This window comes from Elephantulus edwardii, unplaced genomic scaffold (genome assembly GCF_000299155.1).
Source record: "Elephantulus edwardii isolate Elephantulus edwardi_28Jun2011 unplaced genomic scaffold, EleEdw1.0 scaffold00077, whole genome shotgun sequence".
Classification (NCBI taxonomy): domain Eukaryota; kingdom Metazoa; phylum Chordata; class Mammalia; order Macroscelidea; family Macroscelididae; genus Elephantulus; species Elephantulus edwardii.
In genome coordinates this window covers 7,957,471-7,970,682 of record NW_006399827.1, presented here as the reverse complement: position 1 = coordinate 7,970,682, position 13,212 = coordinate 7,957,471, and the positions used below count along the sequence as shown (strand labels likewise).

At 36.0% G+C, this 13,212-nt stretch overlaps 1 protein-coding gene across 1 annotated transcript in view; it reads right to left on the bottom strand.

The window, feature by feature from the left end:
• MBTD1 (mbt domain containing 1) overlaps positions 1 to 13,212 on the bottom strand; it is a 56,207-nt gene that overhangs the window by 14,376 nt on the left and 28,619 nt on the right. Inside the window, exons 7-12 of the mRNA XM_006889273.1 lie at positions 8,268 to 8,385; positions 3,899 to 4,033; positions 2,746 to 2,834; positions 2,281 to 2,515; positions 1,572 to 1,627; positions 1,134 to 1,238 (exon numbers count right to left, since the gene is read on the bottom strand). Of these exons, the coding sequence (XP_006889335.1) occupies positions 1,134 to 1,238; positions 1,572 to 1,627; positions 2,281 to 2,515; positions 2,746 to 2,834; positions 3,899 to 4,033; positions 8,268 to 8,385 (738 nt within the window). The remainder of the gene's footprint in view (positions 1 to 1,133; positions 1,239 to 1,571; positions 1,628 to 2,280; positions 2,516 to 2,745; positions 2,835 to 3,898; positions 4,034 to 8,267; positions 8,386 to 13,212) is intronic.

Sequence of the window (13,212 nt, the reverse complement as noted above, 5' to 3'; positions counted from 1 at the left end):
CCCCTTTTCCTTATGAATCAGGGTGAAGTCTCTCTCAGGGAGGAGTGATAGGGAATGGCAAAGGACACACTGAGAAAGGAGATTAATCAGAACTGGGTGGCAATGGGACAATTAAAACAGACTTTCGGGGTGGGGGAAGAGGAACGAACTGGGGGGGGAAGGGTAGAGAAAATAGTGCAACAATGAATGAATGGAAACCCAAAATCTCTGTAAATGTTCATTTAATTTAAAAAAAAAAATTGAGTGGACCATAATCCTTTAGAGAGAACAGGACAGAAATTTGAACAGACATTGATGGATATGTACACAGAGGGAAGAAGGCTGAGTGACAAGATGTTAGAGCAATGCAGCTGCTAGTTAAGGAACACCAGGAGTAGCTGGAAATGAGAAGTTAGAAGAGGTGCAGAAGGATCCCTCATCTGCAGAGGGAGTGCAACTCACTCCAATGGCACTTCTGATTTTGTACTCCTAGCTTCCAGAATTAGGACATAATAAATTTCTGAAGTTTGAGGCCACTGTTTTTAGTAACTTGTCACGAAAAGAAACCCAGAGTCCAAACCAAAGTTAGCACAGTGATTTAACAAGGCTTTCCTGGGAGGCGGGGGGAGAGGAAATTCAACTCACTGGCCATTCTGCATCCTCACTGCAGGGAACAAAGCATGGCATAATGACAGAGCCCACCTATGGAACTATTTATTTGTATCTGGGCAATATATCTTGTGATATATTGCTTCTGACTGAAGCAGGTAGGTCTGGATTGGGTCATGGGAATCTGTGCTGAGTAGGTGGTTCTGATGATTAACAAAAACAGATTCAATCAGAATTGGGGTGGGGTGGGGAGAAAGGGTCTGGGACACTTTTAGTTCTTTTTCAAGTTCCCCAGGACATTCTGATAGCTGCTGACAAAGGAGGACCAATTCGCTAGATCTTTTCAGAAGAGCAGTTAAGAGACAAGAAAGAAAAGGAAAAAGGAGAAAATAGCAAAAAAGGCAAAACTGGGAAGTCAAAAGATTAGCTTGGCATCGTTTCAATTCTATGTTAGATTAGCTCTGACATACATTATTTCCTCTACCTTAAATTAAGTGCAGTTTCTGTTAACTGCATTACTACCTTAAAAAAATGTGTTCTCTTACCTTTCTAATGGTTGCGACACATATTGTAGAGAGATTTAATGGGTCTATAGCTTCCAATTTCATTCCTTCCTTGAACCACTCCCCACTCTGGTCTACTTCTTTTACCTAAAGAATTACATGAAAGCAAACCTACTGTGGTAAATGTTGCCTTTCAGAGTAACCGAAATATCATCAATATGAAAAAGTTTTCTATGGGAAAATGTCTTTTCCTACCTACCTAACAGTTATAGTAACTCAAATTTCAATTAGGGGAAAGGATACAAGCAAATAAGCAGAGCTTAAGGAAGATTATAACCAGTATTTGTCACACTTTTGGATTACGAAGTCTTAATTCTTTTAAGTGAACATGTAATGGTGCTTTCTATAATTTCAGAATAAGAGCCCACAACCCTCTTTCAAGCCTTGTTACAAATGAGGGTTCTTAAAAAAACTTCTTACCTTAGCAAATAAATGTGGTGGTGTATCAAAATGTCCATCCTGTTTCTTTGTAATATCTATAAGGAAAAGTTACATACTAATCTGTCAGCATTTGTGAGACGAAAAAAAAGCACGTTTCTTTGATGAAAACATGGCAAAAAATATTTGCCTTCTACAAATATGGTAATAACATTTCTTTTTTTTAAGGTGACAGCCAAGTTAAGTTTTATTAGAAAAGACACATCCCAGAGAGTGAGATGGTCATTTCTCCAAAAGTAAAATGGTGGTATTATTGTTTCTTTCTTCAGAGTATATGTGCATTTACTATGAGATACATCAAGCCAACTGGTGATAACCATAAAAAGCATGTTTTAATATGTTTAATATAAAATATAACAACATTAAATCCTTTTATTAGGATTAAAAGAGGAAGGTTATTTTTAGATCTTTCAAAAGGGCTGGGGAAGACTTAAAAAAAAACCACTGTAGTTGTAACCAAAGATACTACTGGTTTTTAAATTCAAGTACGTAAGAGTATATAGAGTTACTCAGAACAGTACAATTCTGGTGTGACCCTGCACTAATTCACACAGAACCAGCCCAGATTAACTAGGATGCACTTTATGGTGTTTGCTATTCCTACAGGAAGATAACCAACTAAGTAGTACAGTTCAGTTTCAAGATGTTCACAGTAACTTTAATGATTGAATTTTTTGTGTAAGGTGCTTACCAGATCTTTTGAATCGATGACCAATACTTCGAGACCAGCCGATATGATGGATTAACGGGCTGTGCATATGGCACCAGAAGTCATCTGTTCTGTCTTCACTCTCCTCATACACTAGCCTTAATCTTCCTCCAATTATGCTTTCCACCACTGCTACTCGAGTTCGACACAAGTGCCTCTTGTCAACCACTTCTACTCTCATGCAAGGCTTAAAGGGATACTGCATACTTTCTGAAACCTTTAAGTAAAACGGACAGAGATGGTTTGCAACCCATAATAAGAAATAAGAAACCCGTAACATTAGTAACAAGTTTAATATGCTATAAAAAATACCAAATGCCCTCAGTATTTAACACAGATCAACTGGTTCCCTAAATGAAAATGATTCCTTTAAATAAAAGGTTCACATTACTCCTTAGATATTTCATTTGACAGTTTTTAAAAACCTTTGTGGGATGCTATTTTTACCTTCTGTGGGAAATCAGGTGGAAGTGTTTTGGCACCAGTAAGTCGTTTCACTAGAAAAGCTTTCCAGTTTGTATACTTATGTTGAATAGCTAAAATAAAAGAAATAACCAGTCACACTTTAGCAAAAAAGTAGAACTGAAACTATTTCTTAAAAACAAAGTCTACTCCTTTATTTAGCTCTCATCTGACACTTTTCTATTCTTACAGGAGTCCAGGGAGGCCGGGCAGCATAGTCTAAAGGAAGGTGCACTGCTAACCCAAAGGTGCTACCTCTCTGGAGGTTTCAATCTACCAGCAGGTCTGAAGGAAAAAGATGGACAATCTCCTGTGTGATTTCCAGCCCCTGAAAACTTGAAGCAGCTAGGAGTTTGTTCTCACTTGATGCTAAAGAGTCTAAGTTTTGAGGATTTTTTTTTTACTAGAAGTCTTTTCTAAGATACCATTTTTACCTTTGGTGAGAAATCATTTCACTAGAAAAGCTTTTCAGTTAGTTAAAAAACTATTATTTTTTGTTACAAAAACAACAGATTTCCTTGTAATGCATAGTGATAACTGAAGTTCTGACTAAGAGCTAAAAAAACCAGAACAAGTATGTATGCCTGGCTGGCAAATAAATTACCTGGAAAAAAGAGATTTTGATGTTTGTATTTAATATGGCTACGTATAAACTAAGGCGACTATCTATTTAAACTATAGTTGTTAGGTGCTATCCAGTCAATGACTAACAGCAACCTTATGAATGACAGGTCTGGACCTTGCCCTATCCTGCAACTCTCTTCATCTTGATATGCTCGAGTCCAACTAGAAGTGACTCATATTAAAGGCTTGGGTACCTAATTACAGGGAGGGGGGGAAATCCACCAATGAAACCCCTATGAAGCACTGCTCTACTTAGCCCAGTTAGGTTGCCATGAACATCTAAATTCTTCAGCTGCTGTTACTAGGGGCCAATGAGTGGATGACGACTCACAGCAACGCTATTAATGACAGGTCTGAACCTTCCCCTATCCTGCACCATTCTCATGATCTGAGAAATGCTCAAGCCATGTGAAGGCCATGCGTCAATCCACCTTGTGGCGGGTCTTCCTTTCTCTCCTGGACTCTCTACCTTTCCCAGAGTGAGGTCTTTTTTCAAGAATTCTACAGGACTTACTTCTGGGAGGGACGAGAGGTTTTCCACTGGTTGCACACCAACCAACCGGATGGATATCAGAACCACATATATTGCACCAGAAGTCCAGACCAGAGTCATTTTCAAATCCTTCATATCTTAAAAGAGCATTGTAACCTAAAACCAACAAACTTCTCTTACCAAATCAATCACAATAGGCAAAAAAGTAAGATAAATAAAGCAGGAGAAAGCTCCTGGGAGCAGTTATTATTATACTTTAGTGTGAACCAAATGAGACTTAACCACCAGCTCTGTTAAAAAGCTGGTAAGTTTCAGATTTACTAGATTATTGATGGAGCCCAAGAACATAAATTTCTTACAAGTTCCCAGGTAACTGTATGCTGGTCCACAGACCAATTGGCTTACTGGACAGTACACTTATGTAATTCCCAGAGCATATAGCCTGTTCCTTGAATATAATGCAATTTTATCCACAGTTTCCTCGATTCTAGGAAAATATTGTCAGTGAAAACAACAGAGATGGATGTGTAGTTCTGAAAGGTTACAGCAACTTAGTAAAACTTCATCAAGCCACAGAAATATAATTATGTATATTTTAAAGAAATGGTTTTAATGCAACAGATCATGATTGGATAACCAAGTATCAGTCAATTACATTCTTCGATATTATTATAATAATGGAAACTATGCCACGAATATTTAAAATATTAGAAGGGTTGCATGGTGGACAAATTTCCGTCATACTTAACTCGATGGCACCTAACAACAACAATAATCAATTACAAATTTAAGAATGGTCATGCATCTGCTGTTGGAGAACAGAATAAGATCTATACTGAAACACAACATTGTCAGCGTGTTGGATACTCTCCATACATTTACAAGGCAGATCAGTTAATATACCTATTTTTCACACCTACACATGATCCAGTAATGCTAAAGATAAGGAAACTGAAGAATTTTACCTACTTCTGCATTATGAAATTGGTCAATCCATATGCACTGATAATTATTTGTGATTGGAATGAAAAGACAAAGAAAAATCATTATTTGATAAATGGGTATTGATGACAGAAACAATGTGGGAGATGATGTGACAAGAATTTTGCAAGATTAATTAATTTTTGGAAGTTATTTTGAGTAAGATGAATGAATCAGATGAATGGTGCCTATACATTGAGCATGCGGCAATTAACACAAGAATCAAACAGACTACATCTATAGGAAAAGGATTAAAAACAGGTCCCCATCATCAGTCAGAATAAGGCCAGCAGTTGGCTATGGAATAGACCAACAAATAAAATGAAAATGATTCCATGAGAATGAAAATTAAGCCTTGAGTACCTCTCACTGGAATTAACAGACTAGTTCAAGAATAGATTTGATGTACTTCACAGTAATGACTGGAGGTCAGATGAACTGTGGAGTAACATTCAAGGGCATCAAAGAAGAAAGGAAAAGGTCATTAAAAAGAGGGGGATAAAGACAATGAAACAGATGTTAAAAGAGATTCTAGGGGAGCTCTGGTGGCCTAGTGGTAAGGAGCTGCAACTACAATCCCAGAGGTGCACAGTTCAAATCCACCAGATGCTCTGCCGAGGAAGAAGGGACAACCTCCTCCTGTACCAGTCAGATCTGATTTGACGGTACACTCACACAAAAATAATAAAAAAAAAAAAGAAAAAAGGTACAAGGCAAAAAAAAAAAAAAAGAGATCCTGAAACTTGCTCTTGAATGTAGTTAAGGGGACAGGAAGAAATGAAGAGCTGAACAGAAGACATCAAAGGGGGGGACATGAAAAGACAAAATATGCACAGACTTGGAACTAGAAAGTTAAAAGGGAAGAACATTTATTTTTTTTTAAGTGGAAAGAACTGACGAAAAAAACAATCAAGTTGCAATACTGAAAGAATTCACAGATAAAATTATAGTAATGATGCAGAAAGCATCAAAAGAAGATGGAAGGAACAAAAAAACTTATTGCACTTAAAAAGAACTGGTTGATGCTCAACCATTTCAGGAGATAGTAACATGAATGAGGATAGTGAAGGACCAGGCAGTATTTCTTTATGTTGTACAGAGATAAAGGCACTTATACTAAGAACTGATCTGACAGCACACTGACAATATTTCTAAGACCAGGCTACGTGTATGTGCCCATGTTCACGGCAGTGTTATTTACAATAAAAAAAAGATGCAAACACACTTTAAGTGACCGTCAATGGATAAAGAAACTATAGCACATTCACATGTAACTTACATTCATAATACTCAAAAAGAACAAATTTATGAAATACTGTATAACATGGATGTACTCGGAGGACATCATGCTATGTAAAAGAAGTCCATCATAAAGGGATAAATACTGTACAAGACCACTGTTCTAAAAAGACAGAATCATTCCTGAATGGCTACTGGTATGGGAGCAGGGGAAAAGGGGAGCAAAAGTTATTAAGCGGCTAACAGACACATAGATGGATGAAGAAAAGGGCAATATACAACAAGGAGATGATCGGTACAGAAAGGGAAGTTAGAGAGGTATAGAAGGATTAATGGAAATTAGAACTACAGGGAGAAGAAAAATGTGATTATAATGTAGGTATTGAAATTAATGTTAAAGGAAAAATGTGTATATATGATTGAATTTTAAAAAATCTGTAAATCTTCATTCAAATAAAAATACAAAATTAAAAAAAAAACAAAGCTAAATGAAAAAGCTCAATAAATAGAAAGTACGTAAGAATTCATTTTAAAAGCTCCCTTAGTAGGCAAATGGTAAACGTTATTTACTATAAAGAAGCCAAGCACAATATATATTGGTTATAATAAGTAAGTGTTACTAATGAAGTTTAATTTAAGGCTTTTAGTGGGATAAAAATGAATAAGGTTGTATTTTGGGTCAGGAGCTGTGTTTAGCCAGCATTTAATCTATAAAGATTTAAAGTATTAAATCTATAATTTTAAAAATTCAAAGAACAATTTATAAGTTGTGGAGTCCAGTTACTAAGTAAGCCTGACTAACATCAGTTTACTTCTTTCAAGTGGCTTAAAATAATATAAGATGTAATTAGAGAAAACAGAAAATCAGAGATGGAAAGTAATAATTCTTGGATATTAAAGCCATTGTTCTTTAGAGCTATTTAAAGATAATTAATTTAAACACCTATGACAGAAGCGTAATTGTTATAAAATATGGTTGGTATAGAAAAAAAATCCAAGAGTTTAGAGAATGCTAAATGTTTCAAGGGAATGGTAGGGACTGAACTGGGTAACATGGGTAGGAACAAACTATGGGGTACTTTTAAAAAGAGAGCAGTGGCACAGAAGTGGCAAAGCACAAGCTGCCACTGAGGTAAAGGGGAGTTTATCCAGCCTTATTAGTTAATAGATCATTCATGCTCAAAAGTAATAAAAACTGGCTAGTAGCACACGATGCAACTCATCAATATCTTTAAATATCAACTACCTTAAAGCTGTGAGGACCAAGAACTCACTAAGAAGACTACAGCAGAAAACCAGAATTCAGACAATTGTTAAGTCAATAAAGTCTTATCAGTAGTATGTAGTAGGAAGTATTCTGGAAGAATGACTGGAGGGGAGTTTAGAAATGGACAGATTTTTTTCACCCAAGAGGTTATTCTGCCTCTGAACTAACAGTGCTCCCTCCCTACACTACTCAATGAGCTCATTTTCACATGATGTCTGATAGAAATCCACTTCTGGGAGATTAACCTCAGTGTCCTATGTTTTTGCAAATCATCTGTGGTCATAATTTTTTAATATATTCAGATTCCCAACATATTTCACCAGTAACAAAATCACAAAGGCTGAGGTACTGGGAGGCAGCTGGAACAAAGAAAAAAAAAAGAGGAACCCAAGATTTATCAACTTATAAACATTTGTTTACTTTTGGGATCACAGCCTTTATCAGTTTTCAAGTACCTCAACTTTTTGTTACTTTTCAAAGTATTTTCTTGCTACAGGGTTTGGCAAACTATGGCAAACCTGACTTATTTTTAAGCAGAGTTTTTACATTTTATATCATTGGGAATAAAAATGAAGAGTTAATATTGTATATTCTAAATGGAAAGGATATAAAAACAAAATTTCAGCGGCCATAAATGTTTTACAGCAACAGGGTCTCACGCATTAGTTTATTTATGACTGCTTTTGCTGATTCAACAGAAATGTGAGTAGATGTGACACAGGCCATATGTTATATGACTCTTAAAGCTGAAAATACTATGACGCCTTTCACAGAGCATTGCCTTAAACATATCAAATTTATTATTTATTTATCAATGCATTAAAAAGTGGTTTTGGTTGTTTTATTAGACATGGATACAAGTATCAGTGGCATTTTTAGTAAATTATTATGCATTCTTTTCACCTGCTAGTTTTACAATTCCAGCAATCCAGAAGACTTTGGTAGGTAGGCTGCAGTCTGTATTGGGAACTTCTACTCTCACATTTTCTGAGATATCACCCCAGCAAGTCCCCATGGGTGCCTGTATGTAAAAATTAGTAAGTTAACACCTTGTTAACATAGCATAGCTAAAACATATTTAAAAAAAGAAAACATATTTAAAAAAAGAAGCATTCTCATCAATAATGGAAATAACATGAGAAATTCCATTTTAATTCATTTGTTTTTCCCTAGAAAGATATTTTTAATTTTCCTTTTCACAGAATTCCATTTGGAGAAAGTTAGTGTTAAAATCAAGCTCAAGATGAAAGAGAATTCATATCCATATCCACTCAGAAAATTCAGTACTATCTGTTTAGAAGACTTGAGCACTAAGTTTTGTAAACGCAATTTACAAACCTGGTAACAGATTTTAAAGGTAAAGCTAATTTAAGAGACTTACTATTTTTTAGTATATACTAAATGAATTAAATTTACATTAATTACTAATTTGAAAAGATCTGGTCAGAGCACAGAAAGAAAAAAGAATTTTAATTAGCAAAGAGGTTAAAAAAGGACAAACAGGAGCAACAAAACCTATCTATATTTTTAATTTATGTTCAAGCCGTATGTTTAAATGGACAGAAGGGGAAAACATGGAATAAAATTATTTAACACATTGGGCAGAACAGTTTTACAAGGTTAAGTACCACGATAAATTGTTAACAAATGAATTATTTTAATATTGCTTACACAAGAATTACTAGAAACAAAAATAAAAAATTTCAGCTTTGGAACTGGCAATCACTAGACTATGTGCCAAATGATTAAAACAGAGACTCGGAAAAATCAAATGAATACAGAAAGGAGTTTCCTAAGCTCTAAATTATTAATAAATTACAATTTCTATTATCTTTTAGTCCTTAAAATAACAATTATTAATTGTAATACACAATAATTTACAATTATTTGAAATTTGTGCAATGTTAAATTAATTCAAATACATGCATTTAGTGATATAACTGCTCATAGTACTAAACACCCTCTGTGGTCCTGGATAATAAATTCCTCATTACATGTAATTTAGAAACTTGATCATAAAGAAAGGATTAGGTAAGGTTAAAAAAGACTTGACCATATGAACAAATGAGGAAGACAAAATAGCTTCACAGCTCCAAGATGAGCAGACAAAGACATCAAGGAGTTACATGAACTATCCGATTAGAACGTCTGGCAAAAAGGCTTCCATGCAAGGCCCTTCTTTGTACTTTGGTGGATGAAAACCCAAAAGGATTAGCCTAAAATACACTGAGCCCCTCCCTGTTTTCTCTGTAGCAGATTTATGTAGTTTCTGAAGGGGAGGAAGAGAATGCCATGTAAATGTAGAAACCAAAATCAATTAAAAGCTATTGCATTAAGTAGTAACTTGGAAACAGTGACTTCTCTCAACTATTTGAGATTCTGGAACAGTACAGACAACTATATCCCCCAGTTGAGAAAAAAAATAAAGAAACAAAAAAAATCTGTCATAACTAGTTCTTTTTTTTAAAATAAAAGACTGGACCCTTCCGGTTCTGCTATCTCCCCCTATATCACTCTAGACTGTAGGGCCATCCCTATTGCCAGCAGGTATGGTAAGAAAAGGAGAGGGTGGAAGTAAGATAAGCAACACAGAGTAACACAAAAACCAGTCAGTAATTTCTGAGGAGATGAACCAATAGAGCAGATAGATTCAGTTAAATGTACACATTCAGTTAAGGCAGGATCCCCATCCCTTTGTTTGGCTGCCAAATCTGTGAATTGAGTTTATTTTCTCTGTGAATAAAGAGCTGTCACGATCTCACTGCATTGCAGGACAAGTCAGGGGTTAGAGGTTGGTACACCGACTACATGAATTTGGACAGGCCTTCCTTCTAAAGTAGCTATGACAATTCGTCACACTGACTTCTGTTAAGCCTTAAAAGCTGTGTTTGCGATAGAAATGTTTAATTCTATTTTATTCAAGACAACAAAGTGTCAATATTACGTTTTGGTCCTTACAGTCTGGATTGGTATAGGAGAAAGTAGCAGAAAGTGACATTTGTTCTTGCCTGTAAGGTTGTGGTTCTGCTAGGCCCTCTTAAACCAATCCATATGGTTCAATCTAAGGAAAAAAAAAAGAAAAAAGAACCAGAAAAACAAAAAGAGAGCACCATAGTCACAGCATAGGATGTGCTCAATGTGTTCAAAGAGTAAAGTTCATTTAATAGTTATATCTGCCCATTTTTTTAAAAAAAAGAAATATTTGTAAGTGTAGAAGACTCAATGACCTAGGGCTTGACAGCCATCTTCATCCAAGTCATCTGTCTTCTCTTGCTGGCAGGAGGGATACCTCTGAAAGTCTGGATTGGCATAGTATGAACTAGCAGAACCATAATTTACAGGTAACAACAAATTTACCTTCCAGACTCAGGACGGAGGTCCGCCTCAGGCTCCTCCCAAACAAAGAAGATCTGCGTCACCACTTCCTGCTCCAGGGCCACTCGTGAGGGCTATCTGGGAGCGACTCTCCTTCCCTGCAAGGTAAGCTGTCATCAGGAAGGTCCTGCAGGACACGGCCAAATCCAAACGCTGAGGGCTCCCCAACACAAAGGAAGGACAGACCTCCACCTGACTGACTCAGCGAAAACTGGGTGGAAAGTCTTATTTTCTGCATTTCAAGAACAGTCTGACAGTGCAAATGGCTAGTATTCAACTCTTGGAAGGCTGATATACCACAAACACACGGTTCTGCCTCCAAAGAGCTGCCGGCCAACCTGTAACTTTTCATAACCACACAAGCTCTTCAGTATTAACAGAGCATGACTGGGAAGAGGCTAGCTTTGAAGTTGCATGTACTTGGCTAAGAATTTACTCCGGTAATATAGCAAATGTAAGGAAGTCATTCCTTCTCATATGGACAGTGACTCAGACTAAGAGGCATATGATTACTAAAGTGCACCTAGTAGAGAAAAAAGCATTATTTGGCCGAGAGAGGAAGGAATCATCACAAAAAATAAAATAGAAAAATTGGAATTTCTAAATATATTTACTAGCATTAGCAGGAAGTAGAACTAGGAAGAGAAAATTCTTGCCTCCTTCTCCAGGAAGTTCACTCACCTTTTCATTTGATACCAATATTTATTTATTTTATTATTATTATTTATTATTACTTTTTTTTATGAGGGTGCTGGCAGCAGTGAAATGGGGAGTAAAGAAGAAAGTAGGATGTATGGAGTAGAAATATGATTAGGGATGAGAAAATCTGTATGTAAAAAGAAGAGAGATGGCAGGGGCTACTAATTTAAAAGGCATAAAATGGTTAAAACATTCTCTGCTCCCCCTAAAATACCAATGTTTTCTACTCTATCCCACAGGGCTACCGTTTTGGACCCTCACTCGACTCAATGGTAGTGAATTTAGTAGAACAAAATGGCTTTACAAAGTAGACAATGATTTTCTAAATTATTACTCAACTTGGGAGGGACTGGAGGGCATTATGCTGAGTGAACTAACTCAGTCCCACAAGGACAAATACTATATAAAGGTCCAAGGTGGGGGAGGGTGGAAACAGAGGGATGAGGATGTGGGGGGGGGGGGGGAGGGATTAATCATGAGGTTGTACAATTTGATGGGTGGTGGGGTGAAGAAAATTGGAGGAATCTGTTTTGGAAAACAATGCATTAGAATTTTGTAAATAAATTAGTATAATAATAAAAAACAAAAAACCAAAGTCGACTACAGGAAATAATACTCTGTATCCTTAGACTTCTTGAAAACACACACGCACAAATAAAACCCAGGTGATTTTTAGTGCACTAGAGTTTACAGCTTTCCTGCAGAGATTTCTATTTCTTGGCACTGGTCCTAACAGGGGTAGACACCAATTTCAGTTAAATTTTCATTATAAAGAAATTCTGCAGTATCTGATGACACAGGAAAGATTTCCATTTCAGTTAAGATGGACATGAAATCACAGTATTTTCATTTTTCAAAAGACTTGAAGTAGTATGTATGTGTTATGTATATGAAGTCAAGATTAGGCAGAAACCGAAACAGTGTCGTACCTGAACATGAGAAATATATTTTGAGTTTCATTAAACCATCTTTAGTGAACACACATAAAAAGCTTTTATCTCTTTTCCACCCTTAAAATTCACAAAGATATTAGTAGTACTGGCTACAAAGAACTGTAGTCCTGTCACAAAGGCTGTTATATAGGCCAGGTACAAAAGAGAATATATAGTGTATATGACAGAAGATGTATATGTGCAGCTATACTGTTAAGAAGTATAGTAACTTTAAATTCACTAAAATCTGTGTGAACAGAACTTGTTTTACATAAAACTATGACTATATTCATGGGAGGAAAAAAGGACAATGACTGATAGATTTTTTCTTTCAATCTTAATACTCAGTCCAAAGTTTACAGACAGTTCCTTGGTGGTATAATATGTCACGTATTGGGCTACTACTGGAAAGGTCAGCGGTTCATATCTACCAGTTGATCTGTGGGAGAAAAAGGAGGACGTGTCCCCTTCTGTAAAAATGTCCATACAGTACTGGAATAAAATGGATGGCCAGTATTAGTAAATCAGTTTCAACCTGAAGGCCGTTGGTATATAGTTCAGATACTCAAAAGAAATCGGAAAACTAAAAGGTACATTAACTGAAGTAAGATTTGTGCTTTCACATGGGTCTGGTTACATTTAGCCAGTATCTTGGAAAGAGAAAACTGTTCATTTGATTTTGTAAGGGAAATGAATTCCTGAATTTAAAAAAACACACCAAAAACCAAAAAAATAAAAACAACAAAAATGCCACAAGAAAATACAACCAAAAGATTTAGTCTTAACTTTAAAAAAAATCAGCTTAAAACACCAAATCCCAACCCACAAAAGTCAAATATCCT